At 47.7% G+C, this 16,982-nt stretch overlaps 6 protein-coding genes and 1 non-coding gene across 7 annotated transcripts; 4 read left to right on the top strand and 3 right to left on the bottom strand.

Annotated features, from left to right (window-relative positions):
- Positions 1-136: 136 nt before the first annotated feature.
- On the top strand, positions 137-232 carry EDB82DRAFT_t150. The gene has a single exon. It is a non-coding gene; the product is annotated as a tRNA-Ala (tRNA).
- Positions 233-810: 578 nt separating this feature from the next.
- On the top strand, positions 811-1,913 carry EDB82DRAFT_170642 (uncharacterized protein). The gene has a single exon (XM_025734785.2). The coding sequence runs from the start codon at positions 1,015-1,017 to the stop codon at positions 1,648-1,650; it is 636 nt and encodes a 211-aa protein (XP_025585557.1). The 5' UTR covers positions 811-1,014; the 3' UTR covers positions 1,651-1,913.
- A 68-nt stretch (positions 1,914-1,981) lies between these two features.
- Positions 1,982-4,239, top strand: EDB82DRAFT_445322 (fungal-specific transcription factor domain-containing protein). The gene is made up of 2 exons (XM_025734784.2): positions 1,982-2,404; positions 2,452-4,239. Exons 1-2 carry the CDS (start codon positions 2,194-2,196, stop codon positions 3,867-3,869), a joined length of 1,629 nt encoding a protein of 542 aa, XP_025585556.1. The 5' UTR covers positions 1,982-2,193; the 3' UTR covers positions 3,870-4,239.
- Positions 4,240-4,719: 480 nt separating this feature from the next.
- On the bottom strand, positions 4,720-5,609 carry EDB82DRAFT_170619 (uncharacterized protein). The gene is made up of 2 exons (XM_025734783.2): positions 5,601-5,609; positions 4,720-5,547 (listed from the first exon to the last, which is right to left on the bottom strand). The coding sequence occupies exon 2, from the start codon at positions 5,290-5,292 to the stop codon at positions 4,774-4,776; it is 519 nt and encodes a 172-aa protein (XP_025585555.1). The 5' UTR covers positions 5,293-5,547; positions 5,601-5,609; the 3' UTR covers positions 4,720-4,773.
- A 1,418-nt stretch (positions 5,610-7,027) lies between these two features.
- On the top strand, positions 7,028-8,115 carry EDB82DRAFT_475058 (uncharacterized protein; the record flags this gene model as incomplete). The annotated part of the gene is made up of 3 exons (XM_065608032.1): positions 7,028-7,249; positions 7,289-7,363; positions 7,414-8,115. 3 exons carry the CDS (start codon positions 7,028-7,030, stop codon positions 8,113-8,115), a joined length of 999 nt encoding a protein of 332 aa, XP_065464811.1.
- Positions 8,116-8,231: 116 nt separating this feature from the next.
- On the bottom strand, positions 8,232-11,630 carry EDB82DRAFT_170586 (uncharacterized protein). Its single transcript, XM_025734781.2, has 5 exons — positions 11,513-11,630; positions 10,439-11,467; positions 9,921-10,386; positions 9,570-9,874; positions 8,232-9,523 (listed from the first exon to the last, which is right to left on the bottom strand). The coding sequence occupies exons 1-5, from the start codon at positions 11,580-11,582 to the stop codon at positions 8,349-8,351; spliced, it is 3,045 nt and encodes a 1,014-aa protein (XP_025585553.1). The 5' UTR covers positions 11,583-11,630; the 3' UTR covers positions 8,232-8,348.
- Positions 11,631-12,432: 802 nt separating this feature from the next.
- On the bottom strand, positions 12,433-16,769 carry EDB82DRAFT_170566 (P-loop containing nucleoside triphosphate hydrolase protein). Its single transcript, XM_025734780.2, has 5 exons — positions 16,665-16,769; positions 15,709-16,606; positions 14,879-15,655; positions 12,599-14,824; positions 12,433-12,538 (listed from the first exon to the last, which is right to left on the bottom strand). Exons 2-5 carry the CDS (start codon positions 16,576-16,578, stop codon positions 12,512-12,514), a joined length of 3,900 nt encoding a protein of 1,299 aa, XP_025585552.1. The 5' UTR covers positions 16,579-16,606; positions 16,665-16,769; the 3' UTR covers positions 12,433-12,511.
- Between the last annotated feature and the right edge of the window lie 213 nt (positions 16,770-16,982).

Here is a 16,982-nt window from a genome sequence, read left to right as displayed (position 1 = left end):
GAAAGGCAGAAATACATCTTGTATTCAATGCCAACGAGGCATGACAATAGCGTTGATGCGAGGATGAGGCTAGGGTTGACACTCTGACGCATGGGAATCTTGTTACCAAATAGTGGAACGTCTGTCATCCAATTCCGGGCGAATGGTTTAGTGGTATAATACTCCCTTAGCATGTTCGCTCCTCCGAGCTCATCATTGGGAGTGGTCCAGGGTTCGATTCCCTGTTCGTCCAACTCAGGTGGTTTGAATCCACCATTATCCACACTTTTTTTGGTGTTTTCAGTGCATCTCAATCCCTAGCACTCACTTTTTAACAGTTGGACTACCCTGAAGCGATACTGAAAACCAAAGGAGGAGCATTCATGTTCGCATCAGGATGAGTTGCTTCAGATTAAATTATGCGATTGCAGTACTGTGTCTGTTAATTGCATTTTTATTCATAAACTACCATTTCCCGTCCCAATTTTATCGCAGAGGGTTTTGTCTTCGTGTCCTTTTACCTTTTTGTCATGCATCAATGTGTATCCATTGGTAGGGGGCACTTCTGTGTCCTCAAGACAAGCACAGACAACCAGTACCAGACTTCGTCGAATTCCACCTGCATAAGGATATTACCCATGTAGAGTTTCAATTGTTTCAAAATGTTGTGTAACCTCTACATTAAACAGGCACAAGGTCAGTGCCAGTCAATGCCAGTCGCAATTGCAAGGTCCCACCAACAAAAAATGTTCCAGTGCAGGTTCCAGGTCCCCCCCATAAAAGGGACAGCTGTTCTTATTCGCTAATTATCAAGGGGAACCCCCTGCACAAAGACAGGCTGTCACTATTGACTGACGTTTTTCCACATCAAACAAACCAACATCCACCCACCATCACATTGCATCTGATCACATCGCATCGTGTCGCCTGCATTCTCTCAGCCTTACCAACGTCTTCATCTCATTCAGTCACTCGCTTTTTCACATGTTTTTCACGTAAAGTCCCGCCCGCTCGCTCTCCAAGAGTCAGGTCAGCATGGTCCGCGCCATCAATCTCCGCTTAGCCCTTCAGGCGACCGCAATCAAAGTCTCGGCCAACCTCGTCACCCAGCTCATCATCCACCTCAGAGCCCCAGGAGGCCACTCACCCTTCGATGAGCAGCAGGTCATAGAGTTCGCCGTTTATGGCTTTGTCGGCTCACAGGTCGGAAATGTCATTCAATTCATCCTCGAGGATTGCTTCCCGACTGGTCACGCGATGAGGGTCAATGAAGTCTTGCCTCAGGTCCAGGGCGACACAAACCAAGTGTTGGAGAAAAAGGATGACGACAAGAAACCAAAGACGAAAACCTGGTTCAGCATCAGCCCTGATCTCATCTGGCGCAATGTTTTGGCCAAGTTGATTCTCGATCAAACTATCGGTCTGGCCATCAGTGGCAGCGTCTTTCTCATATGCACAAACATCGCCCGCGTGTCGCGCCTTTCTGGGGTTCTTGACGTCATTGGTGACAGGCTTTGGCCTCTTATCAAAGCTGGCTGGCACATCTGGCCGCTGGTAGCCATATGCAACTTTCTCTGGGTACCTGTACGATCAAGAGTTCTCGTGGCGGTCTGTGTAGGATTTGGTTGGAGCATCTTTCTGAGCATTTTTGCCATGAAGAAGCAGCATTGATGAGAATGACTCGAAGGAATTGTTCTGGAGTTTGGAGTCAGTGATGAGCGATGTACATGTACGTCTAGTCTAGAAGAATTCCCCTGCGGAGCACTTTTCTTTGTATCTTTGGCTGGGAGTTATGGAGTCGGACAAAGTTTGGTGCCAACCACCTGGCATTGTATTCTGGTTTATATAATGATATAAATGTTTGCGTTTCCTAATTCAACGGTCAGTTGAGATATGAATTGTGGCTAATGGACTCTTTACTTTGGAATGCTTTGCTTATATCATGAAATAACAGACGATGATGCTTGATTCAAGTAACCAAGATCCTTATCAACAAAGATAAAGACCAGTCGCTACATCCTTCCCAAGAGGGCCTAGCGCAATCTCTGTGCCCGGGCCCTATCTCCATTCGCCTCCTCCAAGCTAAGCTATCATTAACTCACCAACCTTCCCCGCGTCTGTTCTGTCGGTAAACGAAACTGCCCGATGGCATAAATCCACAAGCAGTATGACCACCTACTGCTTTTGTCTTTATCCTCTTCAAACCCTATTGTTATGCCCCCTCAGCGTCGATCATGGGTCGGATGTACAAGGTGCAAGAGCTTCAAGAAGAAGTGCAGCGAGGAGAGACCCGCTTGTCGGCGATGCACCCTGGCTAACGCAAAGTGTGAATACGCCGTCAAGTTGCGCTGGGGAGGGCGACCCTTCAATCGTTCACCGTTTGGGGAGTGTTTGACCCAAAATGAAGGAAAAGTTGAAAGATTAGGTGAGTCTGTTTTCTTGGGACTACTGATACAGAACTGATACTGTCAGATTTAAACAATAAAAACTTCATTTACGTCTCTCCTTCTACTCTCAAACCAAATCCACCAAAGGCTGCGTCACCACCGGTACAAGAGGTCGATAGAACGCAATGGATATCAACTTCGCCATCAGCAATTCCAGAGACATCCGAGTCTTCGCAGCTGGTTCTCTATCCGCAGAGCCCACTTATCCCTCTCACTCCCTCTGTAGAGTTCTTCGGTCATCTGTCTCCCTTGCACAGATCAGGACTTCAATACTTCACCGAAAGAACCGTTAGGGCTCTTGCGCCGCATCCCAAAATCTTCAACGAGTTATGCGAGCTCATTCTTCCCATGGCCGTGTTCAACGAGCCACTACTTCAAGGCATCGTTGCACTTGCCGCAACACATCGGCTCGCCAGTTGCAAAACAAACGAGGAGCAGAGCGCCCAAGCACTCATTGTCGCCGGTTTTCAAGCTCTCAGCTCCAGGTCACTCTGCGAGAAGCTTTCAGACTATGATGGAGATCAGGAACTCATTCCACTTCTTGCTACTGCTCGAGCGCTATTCGTCTGTGAAGTTTTTGCCAGTGAGCCCAATGCAGATCGGTGGAGTGTACATTTTAGAGGGGCCAGAGGACTGATCTCACGAATCCAAGACAAAGGTCTCCTGGAAAGACCGACCGACGAGCTGCGATTCTTATTACGGTGGTTTGACATGACCGAGTCGCTGGTCTGCCACTCTATCAGTGATCTTGCTCCGAAGCAATGTGCTATCCCATCACCAACAACTCTGCCATCTTTCGAAATAGATGACGAGCCAGTCTATATTGACATGTACCTCGCGCGAACGAAGGACCTACTTAATGTTTTCAAAGAGATCGCCAGGCTATCCCATATCAGAAACGAAAGGGAAACACTAGAGGGATCGTCACAAGACGTAGGAGATGATGCGGAGGTGTGGTGGTTGCTAAGCTATCTACAGAGCATCATCGACCGCGACCAGGCCAATCCACCCCCGGTCATGTCCATACACGACCGAGTCTTGACCGTCGCCGAAGTTCAAGAGTATAGATTGTCGAATCAGATCTGGCAACTCACAGGTCTCCTTCTTATCCACCGACGTCTGCTCCACGAACCAAGATCATCAACGCTCATAAAAGATCTTGTCCAGCGCATTCTTGAATCTGCGGAACGCATGACACTACGTGATGGCCTTACGCCTGTCACACTACTCACACCACCTCTGTTCTTTGCCGGCTGTGATGCTCTTGGGGGCGACCGACCAAGGATAAAGACATCGTTGCAGGGTGTCTCCACTGCTCTGGGACTCTTGAACACGCAAAGAGCATTGGAAATATTGGAAGATTATTGGGAAGCAGATCCAGGTGTTGATGATGGATTAGCTGATAGATCCTGGCCCCGGATCAGCCAATTTTTACCTTATTGATCACAACACATCCTAAGCGGGCTAGCTTAGATCGCAGACATGGTAGTCACTCGGGATCGGCAAGTTTACCCTAGAAAAGCCTCCCGTGATGGCCTCGGCCCAAGAGCCGAAGCTATTTGCACCGCGGTGACGTACAAGGCTGCGTAGACTGAACAAGCGGTCAACAAATTTTAACATAGGAAAATACCTAAACTTGTTTATGTTACTGGAGAGCCCAGTTCGGCCTAGAGTCATATCATGCTCGGGAGTATTACTTGGGAGGATTGTATGGAACTTGAGAATTACTTTTGCGGGCACAAAATATAATAAGTATGCGATATTACTCATAATTAGACCAATTTCAAGTTACTTGACAGAGTATTGACTGAACCTTCATATATGAACAGGTCAAGCATGGGCCTGAACCAAACACCATGAACGTCTTTATGCTACCCTGCATCCACAGGTCTCTGGCATCAGACTTAAATCAGAGTATTATTACTTGATCTAGTCATTAATCATGGTGCAATACTGCAAAAAACACACAAAAAACACATACAACAGCGGGGATTCGCTGGTCGTCACCGACCCAACTACTAATCCGCCCCTTACCAGCTTATCTATGGGAGAGCGGACGGGATCCCGAGTTCTCTGATAGGTATGGTCGTATGTGCTTGAGTGGGCTGTGATTTGCAACTAAGTAGTGGCTCTCAAGTCAAACGAAGTGTTATTTAGGTCGCCTACAATGCTTCAACGACCTGTCAGAAAGGCGGAAGAAGGGTTGTGCATATACTAATCAAGTACATAAACAAAGTTGACAGAAAGCAGTAGCTCATACACTCAGGTCTCATCGATACCATGTAGTCGATGCCATGTGATCACACGACCTTAACACAATCATCTGCTCTAACTTTCAGAATTCTCTCTACAGAGCATTCCACAAAACCATCAAACCTCCCACTAATCCACCTGCCAGACCTGGCATCACGACACTAGCGCCATTACCTGTTGTTGAAGACTCAGTTGCCGCACCAGTAGCTGATGCAGTAGCCGCCTGCTGGCTGCCACTCTCCTCCACAGTCGCCGAGGACACAAAATCGCTAGTCACTGATGCCGTGTCATCCTCAAGATATTTCGATCTTGCGCTCTTGATTTGTGCATTGTAATCTGTGGCACTGATAGGTACCGTAGTTGCACAGCTAATCGGCTTCGGCTTCCAGGAACTGCCTGTGCAGATGGGCCAGCCTTGACAGGTGCTGAGATCGAGTTCTCCGCCGACACAACAGTATGTTTTCTTGTCGTTGTTGTCGTTATTACGAAGGACTCCCGGGCAGTTGAAATTGCCTCCGTCGTCCATTATGAACACGGTGGTTTGGGCCGAAGTTCCTTGGATGCATGATACCGTGCCCAAAACAAATAAGATGTGCGCAACCGTTGAATGCATGATGAATGATCTGCGACTAAACTTGGGCAAGGATGATAGCTCGGTGAGTGTGGGTTCGGCCGATACTCTATTATGCAAGGATGCAGTGCATCGTCAGTGTTTTTTGTTTCACATTTTGAGAGATGATCGGTTCTATAAAATAAATGGTCAGCTGATTGACCAATTTAATGTAAGGTTCTAGAATGTGCCGATTGAAGGTGGCTTGAAAGCCAGACGCCGGTCAGACTTGGGTACCGTCTCAGCTTCATCTGTCGCCTGGTATTGTTAGACATACAGCCCTTGAAATCGATAGTTTCAAGCCTCCTTACAATGATACTGCTAATCTGTCAATCTGCCACGGGATGGCATGGCACGCACGCGCAGACAGCCAGTTCCGTAAGGCTTCAGTCGAGGGAACTCCCGCCAACTGCCACCAGGCAAACTTTGGAATAGCCCTGTGAGACTAGGACGACCGAGGCAGGTCAAAACGCAATGCTGGCGTGGTTTTGAGTTTCTAACCGTGAGGGGGACAGCCACGAGATTTTAGACTTGGGATCATCAAGTGATATCAGTGGACAGGAAGTGGGAGGCTACCAGGGACAGTTAGACAGCCCAAGGGTTCTTGACATTCTTTGGGTAGAAAGGTTCTGTAAGGATCGAGATAATTTGCTTTTTCTTTACCATCAGTTCCGAAAAGTTGGATCTGTCGCCAATGATCGACATTGCATCTCTCATCACATTCGGGGGGATCTCGGAGCCGGCCCCCATAGGGCTAGCACGGAACTCTCGGGTGGCAACTGCTGATGATTAAGCTAATAAATGATGATACTCAGGGTTCCTGATTGGGCAAGTATCATGTCGACAAGGAAGACATCAGATTGAAGAATGTCCTTATCAATCTGACGATGGAGAATGCCAATGAATGCTCTTGTATAATGGTCCACTCGGCCTTCTCTCCTAGATTTACCAAAGATCGACAGCGGTGTTGCTACAGCTCACTGTTCTAGAACGCTCCTACTTCGTATTTAGTAGCCAAGCCCTGTCCAGGGTGAAAAAACTGGACTAACTGGATCCGTGCTGACTGTCAGCTTCGTCCCATGAATCTCTTTCCGCCCTTCCTTACAGGGTATTTCATCACTCTACCCCCAAAACAACAGACGGGAACCGTTTTCTACAATCTAGATCTCGACCTTTCCCTCGGGATCGATCTACATACCTGCTAGCTGCATTACATTGCAGTCCGAGTACTCCACCCCACATGGCAAGGCACGGGAGACGCATCAAACGGTGCGGGACCTGCGTAGAACGCAAGGTTAAATGCGGTGCGTCACCTAATAACTGGAATCATGTCATCTCACAGCCACTGACTCTATGACCCTCAGACGAACAACAACCTCATTGTCAACGTTGCATAAATGCAGGTCTTGCCTGTTCGGGTTATCACAGTCAACTCAAGTTTGTTGATGAAGGAACGCGTTTTGTCTCCAACGTTATACCATCACGACCCAAGCCAAAACAATGCAATCGCATAGTCGTCTCTGCAAAATGTACAAAGAATCTCAGCCCGCAATTTCTTAAACCACAGATCCATACCCTTTTGCCACCAAAAGAAACGCTTTTCCTTCCATATACTCTATCAAAGCTATCCCCGACATCATTCCGGTATGATCCGGCACTCGTGACAGGCGTTCTCCCTGCGCTGTTGACAGAACACAAGTCGCCACTTCATCAATCATGCATACACGCTTTGTCAGCCATGTACTTTGGGAGAATACACCAGGATAAACAAGCCTGCAACCAGGGCCTGCGCCTCTACTCTTATGCCCTAACACAACTCCGGTCCGAGATAAATAGCTCAAGTACAGATATGGGCACAATAATGGGCGTCATGTGTCTTTGCGTTTATGAAAATGTGGTTTTCTCACAGCCTACCGCGTGGCTCTTGCATTACGACGGTTTGGGGAGATTGGCAAGTACTGTGATGCCCGATTATGTAGCCTACTAACTGGCATATTAGTTGCAGTCTCGGGGTCCAAAGCCCTTAGAAAATGAAGTAGAGAGACAAATCTGGCGTGTAGCAAGATACTTCATCGTATGTACTCCAAGGTTAGACTCTTTCGAGACATTGGCTAAACTGTATAGATACTCTCGGCTGGACATCAAAGAAAACGAATCTTTCTTGAACAACCGCAGTGGGCGAGTATCCACTGCATGCCACACGGCGAGACGCCAGAAAAGTTTGATCTTCTCCTCGACATGTTCGCCCGGTTTCCCGGCATTATTGAAGACTACGATAGACTTCGCAAGTCCACTTTTATTCATTCTCATACACAAGAAGCTTTTCGACAAAGAGTGCAGTCACTTATCGATGGAATACACGCCTGGTTGCGCAATATACCGTGGATATGTACCCTCGATCCAAGTACTAGGGAAAACAGCCAGGGTCAACTACCTGACGATCCTATGGACTGCGCATCTCTCGCCGTCTGTTACGCGATACTTCTTTGTCTCATCCAGCCATGCGACTGCCTAAAGATTAACATTATACCCGATCACAACCATTATAACGTGGACCCCGCTAGAATAGAGTTTCTGACACTGGAAATATGTCGCTTCTCAACATGGGCTCTACGAGGCGGAGACACGGCAAACTTGGCGTTGCTATTGATATATCCCCTACAAATAACTTGGTATTTTCTCCAAGGGGCACCTGAAAAGCTGCATCCTGTGAGAGAAAACCTGGACCTGGCTATCGCGGATACGCATGGTTTTGAGCTGGGGAGGATGCGTGAGTGGAATGAGTTGAATCTTGAGCAGGGAAGATATGGATTTATGTATAAATAAATATACATTGCGGACCCAGAACAACCTAAGGGATAAATTTTGAATGAAAATTGGTGGACAAGCATATGTATGTACTCGGGCATGTTCATGCTCTTTGCATTCACGAACAGCCGAGAGAAAATTCTTGGGTAGCATTGTGATGTGAAAAGAAGAAGAACGAATTATAATTACACAGATTTCTATGGACTTGGTATCTATTACTTGATCAATAAACAAACACAACTTAGAATCCCTCATTGCTTCAAAGTCTTCGATTTCCGGCTCAGCTTCCACGACAGCTTACTTGTCCACCGAGAACTAGACGAGTCTGATTTACTCCTTTCTGCCATTTGCGGAACTTCTAGTAGACCTCTAGTCGAATCGACATCGCTCGGGACGTTACCTTCTAGCTCAGGCGGTTGCACATGAAGCTCAACAAGCCTATTGGCTAGTGATGGGCCTGTCGCTGCAGGCCCAGATAAATTTGTACTTGTTGGTCGAGGGTTGTCTTTTGAGTGAATCTCGGTCGAGTCAAGTTCCATCGGTGGCTTCTCTTCAGACTTTGACAGACTTGATAAGTTGACTTCTTCACCAGATGGTAATTCAGAGATGACAGGCCCAGCGTCCAGTTCGACAGGCCTATTAGAATCAATGTCCGAACCAACGACAGAGGGGCTCCTTATTGACGAATAGTCAGGAGGATTACCGAATCTGTTGCGGTACACGACCTCTTCCACTGATGATCTCAGCTTGTTAAACTTGAATCCCACATTGACCTTCTTTAGTGGGATGAGGTGATCAATCTCATCGTGGACCTGCTGTTGTAGACGTTTCTCTTTGCCATTAAATGTCGTGATCATCTCTTTAGCGTAATATTTGGCCGCATCTTCTATTTGTTTGGTAGAAACGTACTTTCCGCCGTATCGAAAAGACCGCTCGAGAATCAGAATCATGTCGCACGAACACTTAAGCAGCATCCTCGCAGTTGGAGGAAGAGAAAAGAGAGAATTGGCCGCGCCGACAATAAGACCGATACCCATTGTTGGGATCGCAGCACCCACTGCAACAGCACTCATCGCCGCGAATTGAGATAGCGAGACCTTCATGAAGTCTTTAAAATTGCTCATAACTATATCTGTCATGATTTTCTCAATTTCAGCGGGGGCAGTCTTTGGGAAGCCAAAACACTGAAGCACATGTTCGCAGATCAGTCGTGACACAGTTGGTGTTCCGATAATGCCTGAACATGGAAGGGGAACGGCAGCGGTGCGAATAGCATGTGTACCTAGTCTCATACACTCTGTTATCGCTGAGTTGATCTTCTGTTCAACATCAACGACTTGAGCGGCAACACAGAAGAGACGTACACGTTCGTCGACGATGAGGTCGAGGGTTTGGGAGAGGAGGTCTTTAACTCCGGCGTCGTCATCTTAAAGCTGTCAGTACAAGCTGTTTGAAGCCGACGGGCTACTCACTCTTAGACAGACAGCAAAAGCCATCGGCCTTGTAGTGGTCGATCTGAGAGAGTTGGTTTCTCAACTCGGCGAATTGCTCCTCAGCTTTCTCGTTGGCTTTTGCCTCAGCAATCTTTTTCGCTTCTTTGTAGTCATCCATCTTCTCCATGAGTTGGTCTAGATGATCCCTGTAGCGCTGAGCTGTGAGTTTATCCTTTTTTGTCCCGACGACGAAAACGGGGACTTGATGCGAGTATTGAGCGATAGTGGCGAATGTTCGCTTGTCGGCTTCTTCAATACGAGCGACATCTGAATCAACACAGAACCTAACTATGGTAAGTTTGTGGCTTCGATGAAGATAAATCAACCTACCAAATAACGTGAAGAGCTTCTGCTGGATCTTCTTGGTATGCCCTGTGTCTGAGAAACTTTGCAATCAAGTCCAACTCTGTATCGCTACCTGCCTGCCAACCTCTAGAATCATGGATCAAAAGCCCCGGATGCTTCGGAGACTCAAAAGCAACGTTAATATCGTGAACTCCTTGTTCATATGACTGTGACTCGTCGGTCATCTCGACACCAAAGACCTTGTTGATCAAAGTCGACTTCCCAACACCTGTTTTTCCACAGACCAGAATCCGAAAGGCTTTGACTCCACTTGCTTCGAGTTGCATGTCTTTGAGCCATGGAGCTGGTCCTTCTTCTTCTGCAACGAGGTGTGCGTCTTGGAAATCAGAAATCGGCTTCTTGAGAACCTTGAAGTTGTTAAGGTCGTTATGTCGTGGATATCTATCGAGAATGCAGAATAATGAGGGGTGAAGCATGTTTCCGTATGGTCCTAAAGCGTATTAGCAATGTCCATGTTGTCAAGACGAGTCATCGATCCTTACCAACATCACACCATCCTTTCAAAGTACCATCAGACCCAAATACCTTTCGGTTCGCAGGGCGTTTGTAACAGTCTGTGTCCAGTTTGATAGAGTGCATCTCAACTCCCGTAGCCGACTTCTTTCCATGAGCAGCCTGAAGGTCAAACATGCAGGTTCGAAGTCCGTTTGTGTACTGAAGACGCCACTCAATATCTTCTGAGCCGTCCAGCGACGGCAAACTTCCAGCATACTGGGGGAACACCAATAACATAGGGTTATGATTCTGGCTGGTCTTAGAATCCCCCGTACTGTTGAGCCTGAGTCCTAAGTAGATGCTCTCCAGAACCATCCACTGCAACGGGTACAGAGACAACCCATCGTGAGCTGTGCCGCCCACCATGTCTTGATGGGTACCAAAGAACCAGGCCTGGATGAGCGATCGATGTGTCATATCCGCATCTTCTGGAATTTGAAAGATTTCTGGTGTTTTGTTGGAGTGGTTCTCGTTGATTGCTAGTGCGTGACGAACAACTTCGATTGATGAATTGAACGAGATGTCGTATGCTGTTTTTGAGCTGTAGCTTGTGGTATCAAACAAACTAACGAATGGTATCCGTGGAGGTGCGGCAGCTCCGCTCTTGATCTTTTGAAGGAGTTCAGGGCCTTTTTTGAAGTCGTCATTGGCCTGGGCTTTAAGAAGAGCAATACTCGCCTCAAAGAGGTCGTCAAAGTCTTCAGGCTTTGGCAAGCCCAGTCGATGCACGATACCGGCAACAGCTCGAGCGATGAAGGCTCCATGACCTGAACCGTAGAGCCAGAGTTCATCTTGAGGTCGTTCTAGTGTGAGGCAGATGTCCCTCACAATGTTCTTAATTAGAGCATCTGACTCGTCGCTTGTTGGCCTCGATCTGAAACGATCACTCAACTTTGTGGCATTATTTGGAGCAACATAGAACTTTCGTGCTTGAGCGATGGTATATCCTTTTGACTCGATCAGTCCATCGTAGGTTAGCTCTTTGATCCTTGCAATGGTGGAAGAATTTGTGTCGTCTGCAATAATTAGTCGCTGCTTAGTGTAATAGTTAACGCACTCACTCTTTGTCTCGCGCGATTCACATCCATCCACCAGAACAACACATCGCCTGATAGGCTGTTTTTCTGACATTTTTATAGATGAATATACAAACACAGTATCAGAAAAAAAAAGCCAAAAGCTTAATCTCGAAGATGGACAATTGCTTGTTTAAAAACAAGTGTCAGAAATGAGCAAATTCGGGTGGGGAAGCTGACATGACAATCGCGCTGCATGAGACCGTTTCAGGCCGTAAGCACGAAGTACAGAAGAGGTATAAGATATTCCTCGAGTACGCAAGGCTCTCTACTAGCTTTCAAGCAATCTCTTCTTGTGGGGTATCTAGTCGCTGTTAAAGATACGTTGTTGGAGTCATCCTTTCAGAAGAAAAGACGTAGTCCAACGGACTTCAACTTGGCGGCCTAAGCCTCTGTCTCTGCCGGCTGTGTACAGTGGTCGATCGCTGCCGTGGAGTAGGGCTGAGCAAGCGCTGTGTTTTATCCATGATGCCATGTTGCAGCGAGGACTTTTAGGTGGTATTACGACAGGGGTTATTCCTGGGTTGAATGCCATACGCCCGAACGCCACCTACGTTTGTAAATTAGGTATCTTGCCTTCACCACCGGATTCGCATTCTCTTTCCAGGCGCTGAGTAGCGCTTAGATAACAGGGAGATATAACCGCTCAACCGCTTAACCGGCGAAGGTATTAAATGTCAGATATATAATTTTAAAAAAAAGAAAGAAAAAAGGAACAGTTAAAGTTGTATAAATTAATTAATTCCGTTGATCGGATCTGTCGTATTTTAAGTAGTCAGATGTTTCCTCCCGAGGAATCCTCTTTCCACGACGCAAAACAATTCTAAAGTTAAAGCAGGAGTACCATGACGGTCTATATTGAGAAGAAAATGGTAAAAACAAGGGAAAATAAATACTGAAAAGACAAGAGAAGTTGAATATAAGATACAAATGAGAGATTGAGCCATGACATGTGCTGGTATATGTATGAGACGTGAGCTGCAATCATCGATCCAGAGCCTGGCTCTGACACTGCAAAAGAGTTAGCGACCTATTTCCGAGGGACTGGTGTTGTTAAATTGCGTAACTTACCATTTCCCAATAAATACCATGTTTGTTGACAAGCTCAGTATGCGTCCCCTTCTCTATCACTTTCCCATCATCAAAAACGAAGATGACATCGGCATTCTGGATGGTCGACAACCGATGAGCCACAGAGATGACTGTTCTCCCGCTACTCGCTTGATCAATCGCAGCTGCAACCACCTTCTCAGATTCCGAGTCGAGAGCCGATGTCGCTTCGTCCAAAAGCAAGAGTTTTGGATCTCGAATCAGGGCACGCGCAATAGCAATTCGTTGTTTCTGACCGCCCGACATCGAGACACCTCTGTGACCGACGTCAGTGTTATACCCTTCGGGAAGAGAAATTATAAAGTCGTGGATGAAGGTGTCGCGACAAACTTGATGAATCCTGTCGTCGGAAACAGAGTCCGGATCAGAGATTCCAAAAAGGATGTTATCACGGACTGAGCCTCGGAACATGGCGGATTCTTGAGATACAAGCGAAATATTCTCTCGATGCTCGAAGACGTTGCTGTCCTTGATGTCTTGGCCTCCGCATAGAATTGCTCCGTTACCGGGTTGGACATCATAAAAACGTTCGAGAAGGGATATTACTGTAGTTTTACCGCATCCAGATGCCCCAACAAATGCAGCGTATTGGCCCTTCTCAATGGTGAGACTCAAATGGTCAAAAACGGAAGCGTCCCTAGTAGGATACTTGAACGAGACATCCCGTAGCTCTATTTTCACGCCCCCTTCAGTGTCTGTGCCAGCACAGTGTTGCATAGTCGTGTCCAGATGACCAGGATCTACAGACCTTTGCACATCCAAAATTCGGTTCGCAGAAGCTGTAACTTGCACGACGCTGGGCGCCAGGGCGAGCCCCATACTCCCAGCCTCAGCGCCCTGAATTACAGCCATAAAGCATACAAAGAAAGCCTCCATCGAGTACTCACCACTGGCTAAAAGAGTGCCTCCATACCACAGAAGCAACGCTTGAACGCCAAGGCTAATACTGTCTGCGAGGCCAAAGATCGCCGAAGTCCATTGAGCTTTGCGGTTTGCCGCTTTGACATGGCCATCCAACAAGTCACGATATCGTCCGTTGATCGAGTCTTCCATTGTAAGCGAAGAGACGGTCCGAACTGCCTCGATTGCTTCGGTCGCGAATTGTGAGCTTTCCATAAAAACAGCTGAGTTCATCTTGTCAAAGTGAACTTCGTGTTTGAGCTTCCAACGGCCTGCAGCTAGCATGGCCGGTAGAGCTACAGACATGCAAATCAAGCCGAGCTTCCAGCCAAAGGCGACAGATATAGCCATACAGCCGATGACATTGAACATGGAGGAGATCATGAGTGCAAGATTGAGGCCAAGAAGCTCTTCCAGCTGCTTCGCATCGCCCGAAACTCTGGAACTCAATGTACCATGGGAATTCTCCTCTTGGTCAAAGAAGGCCATCTTCTGGTATAGCATATCGTTCAGGTACTGCGATTTGTAGACGGCGCTGATGTAATACTGGGTGCGAAGACCGATCCAGCCTTCGCAGAAATACGAAAGGGCAACGCCTCCAGCGAGAGCCAGCCACATGAGGCCCAAGAAGTCACTCTCACTTTTGAGTTCGTCGCCTTGGAAAAGAAACACTCCGATGGCCTTGGCAAACAGCCAAGCTTGGAGAGGTGTTGCGACAGCAACAGCCATGGAAGACAAGACGATACCCAAATAGTTGGGCCATTTCCCACGCTGTTCATGGAGAAGTCGGCCAAAGCTCTGGAAGAAACCTCGAGGCTTACCAACACCACCGCCTTCGTCTTCAGAAGACACCGAACTAGTCATTTTGGTGGCCTCTAGCTCGGAGCTCTGCTCAATCTTCTCAGCATCGGACACAGTGGTAGTGTCCTCCGTTTGTTCAGCGACCCGAAGAGCCTGTGCTCCAACCAAAGCAGAGTATACCCCCGCCTTGGCAATGAGATCTGCGTGGGCGCCCTGCTCAACCACCTTGCCTTTTTGCAAAACAATAATGTTGTCCGCCTTCTTGATCGTAGAGAGGCGATGAGCAATGGTGATGGTTGTGCGGCCCTGAGTAACTCTGTCGAGAGCGGCTTGGACGATCTTCTCACTCTTCGCATCAATTGCGCTGGTCGCCTCGTCGAGGATGATGATACGGGGTTGCTTGATGATGCTTCTAGCGATCGCTAAACGTTGCTTTTGACCACCTGAGAGCTTTGCTCCACCGTCGCCGACACGAGTGTCATAACCCTAGACACAATTATTAGTATTGGTGTTCTGAAGGAGAGTCGGGTGATGACTTACATCGGGGAGCCGATTGATGAATTCGTCCGCGTATGCTTCCTTGCATGCTTGGCTTACGAGTTCCCGCTTTTTAACTTCGGATTCGTCTTGCCATTCAGAACCGATAAGACCATGAGCAACATTGTGGAAGATGGTGTTGTTGAAAAGAAAAGGCTCCTGCTGGACCAGTCCAATTTGCGATCGCCACCATTTGAGATCAAGATCCTCAATATTGTGACCCGAAATTGAGATCGTACCGGCCAGCGTGACATTTACAGAAGATTCGACAGCCTTTTCAGACATATCTTCAGTGCTTTCATCGGCCTTTTGTTTCGGTGCCGCTTGGACGACCTGAGGGAGGATGTGATGTTCCTTCAGGGAGTACCAGCGTTCTAGCAGCCCGATAATGGTGCTTTTACCAGAGCCTGATGGTCCGACAATGGCTGTGTTTTGTCCAGAGCGGATGCAGAGGTTCAAATCATCAAGAACACAAACACCAGGGCGGCTTGGATACTCAAAGGTAACACCATCAAAACCAATGTCGCATGATGTGATATCTGGCTTGAGGGAACCGGAGGCAGGTAGCGGGGCATCAATAACAGTGAAAAACTCGCAGGCGGCGATCATGGCTTTGCTAATAGCCATAAGAGGTGTCGCGACACGCTCTAAAGACGTGATAATCAACATGACTGACATGAGTACAATGATGATAACTCCAGGGTTGTCGATCGCGCCGTCAACGTATCGCTTGGTACCGTACCAGAAGGACAGGCCGAATGCGCCAAAGACACCGAAGAACTACTGCCTATTAGCATTGAAGGCGTTGATAGGGAGGATATTGAGAGACTTACTATCAAGCCAAGATGCATGCCAGTGAAGGGCGCGATGTTCTGGCCTTGTACCATAGCTTTTCGGACCCATTCCTGGTATCGCGACACGACTCGAGACTGTGCACCACAGGCTGTGACAAGACGGATGCCCTGCAACGCTTCGCTCGCAATAGCTATACCTTGAGCATCTGCAGCCACGGTCGCAGTCTGGCCCTTGACCAGAATGGGCATCGTGATTGACAGGACAGTGGCCATGTATAGTATTATGCTTGCCGTGACCAGAGTGATGTCCCAGCTCCAAACGAATGCGACGATGATTGAGGCCCAAATTGTGCCATTATACTCCAAGAAGGTGCCCAAGCGCTCTGAGATGCCAACTTGAAGGGTGTTGGACGTAGAGGTGATGGCGGTCGCTGGCGCACCAGCTGGCATCGAGTCAATAACATGGATGGACTGTGAGAACAGGGATTCAAGGTAATGAAGACGAATGGCAGATGACAGTCGGATACCAATCATCCGGAAGCAGTACTTGTTGATGGTATTGAGACCCCAGCGACCGATGAAGAGGCCCACTATGTACAGTACTTGTTTGTCCAAGATATCTCGAAAGCCTTCAGAGGAGATTCCGGTGCCGGGCTGGGAGAACACTGTGAACTGATTGACAAGTTGACCAAAGATGATGTTCATCAAAGGCATGGTAATTCCAGCGCCGATTGAAGCGACTGAGGCTAGAGCATAAATGAAAAAGTCCCATTTTGTAGCGTAGTTGAACACTCGAAGGTAGTCGGAGACTTTGGGTGTTCTTTGTGGTCGCTCGTTGTTGTCGGTTACAGAAGGGGGTTTCTCTTGTTCTCCGCCGTTTTCATTGGGAGGGTTCGTATCGGCAGCCATTGGGGAGGCAAGATGGGGTTATTAGGATCTGAATTGGCAACATGTTAGAATGTGATTTGGGTCATGAATAGAGGAGTTATCAATACGTTACCTAGGTATGTGGTTGTCGATCTTGAGTGATCCAGCAGTAAGTGCACCAATTCAAGGTGGCAGTGAGAGGCGCAACGAAGGAGTAAGTCACCGCCAAAAGGAATAATGAATTGGAAAGAAAGGGCGCAAGAGAAATGAGTGTGTCTATTGAGTGAGTGCGAGAATAAACAACAGCCAAAGCCCGAGACTTTATGGCCCTCTTGTCGTCTCACATCTTGACTTGGTTCTCTCTTGATGCTCTTCTCTTGTGCACGGCTCGTAAAGACGATTACCGTTTTTGGATGTTTACGAGTTCCACTTTTCTCGCATCTTTC

Source organism: Fusarium venenatum (genome assembly GCF_020744135.1).
Source record: "Fusarium venenatum strain MPI-CAGE-CH-0201 chromosome Unknown EDB82scaffold_2, whole genome shotgun sequence".
NCBI lineage: Eukaryota > Fungi > Ascomycota > Sordariomycetes > Hypocreales > Nectriaceae > Fusarium > Fusarium venenatum.
Note: the sequence above shows the minus strand (reverse complement) of the source record. Positions and strands in the feature narration are given on the sequence as shown.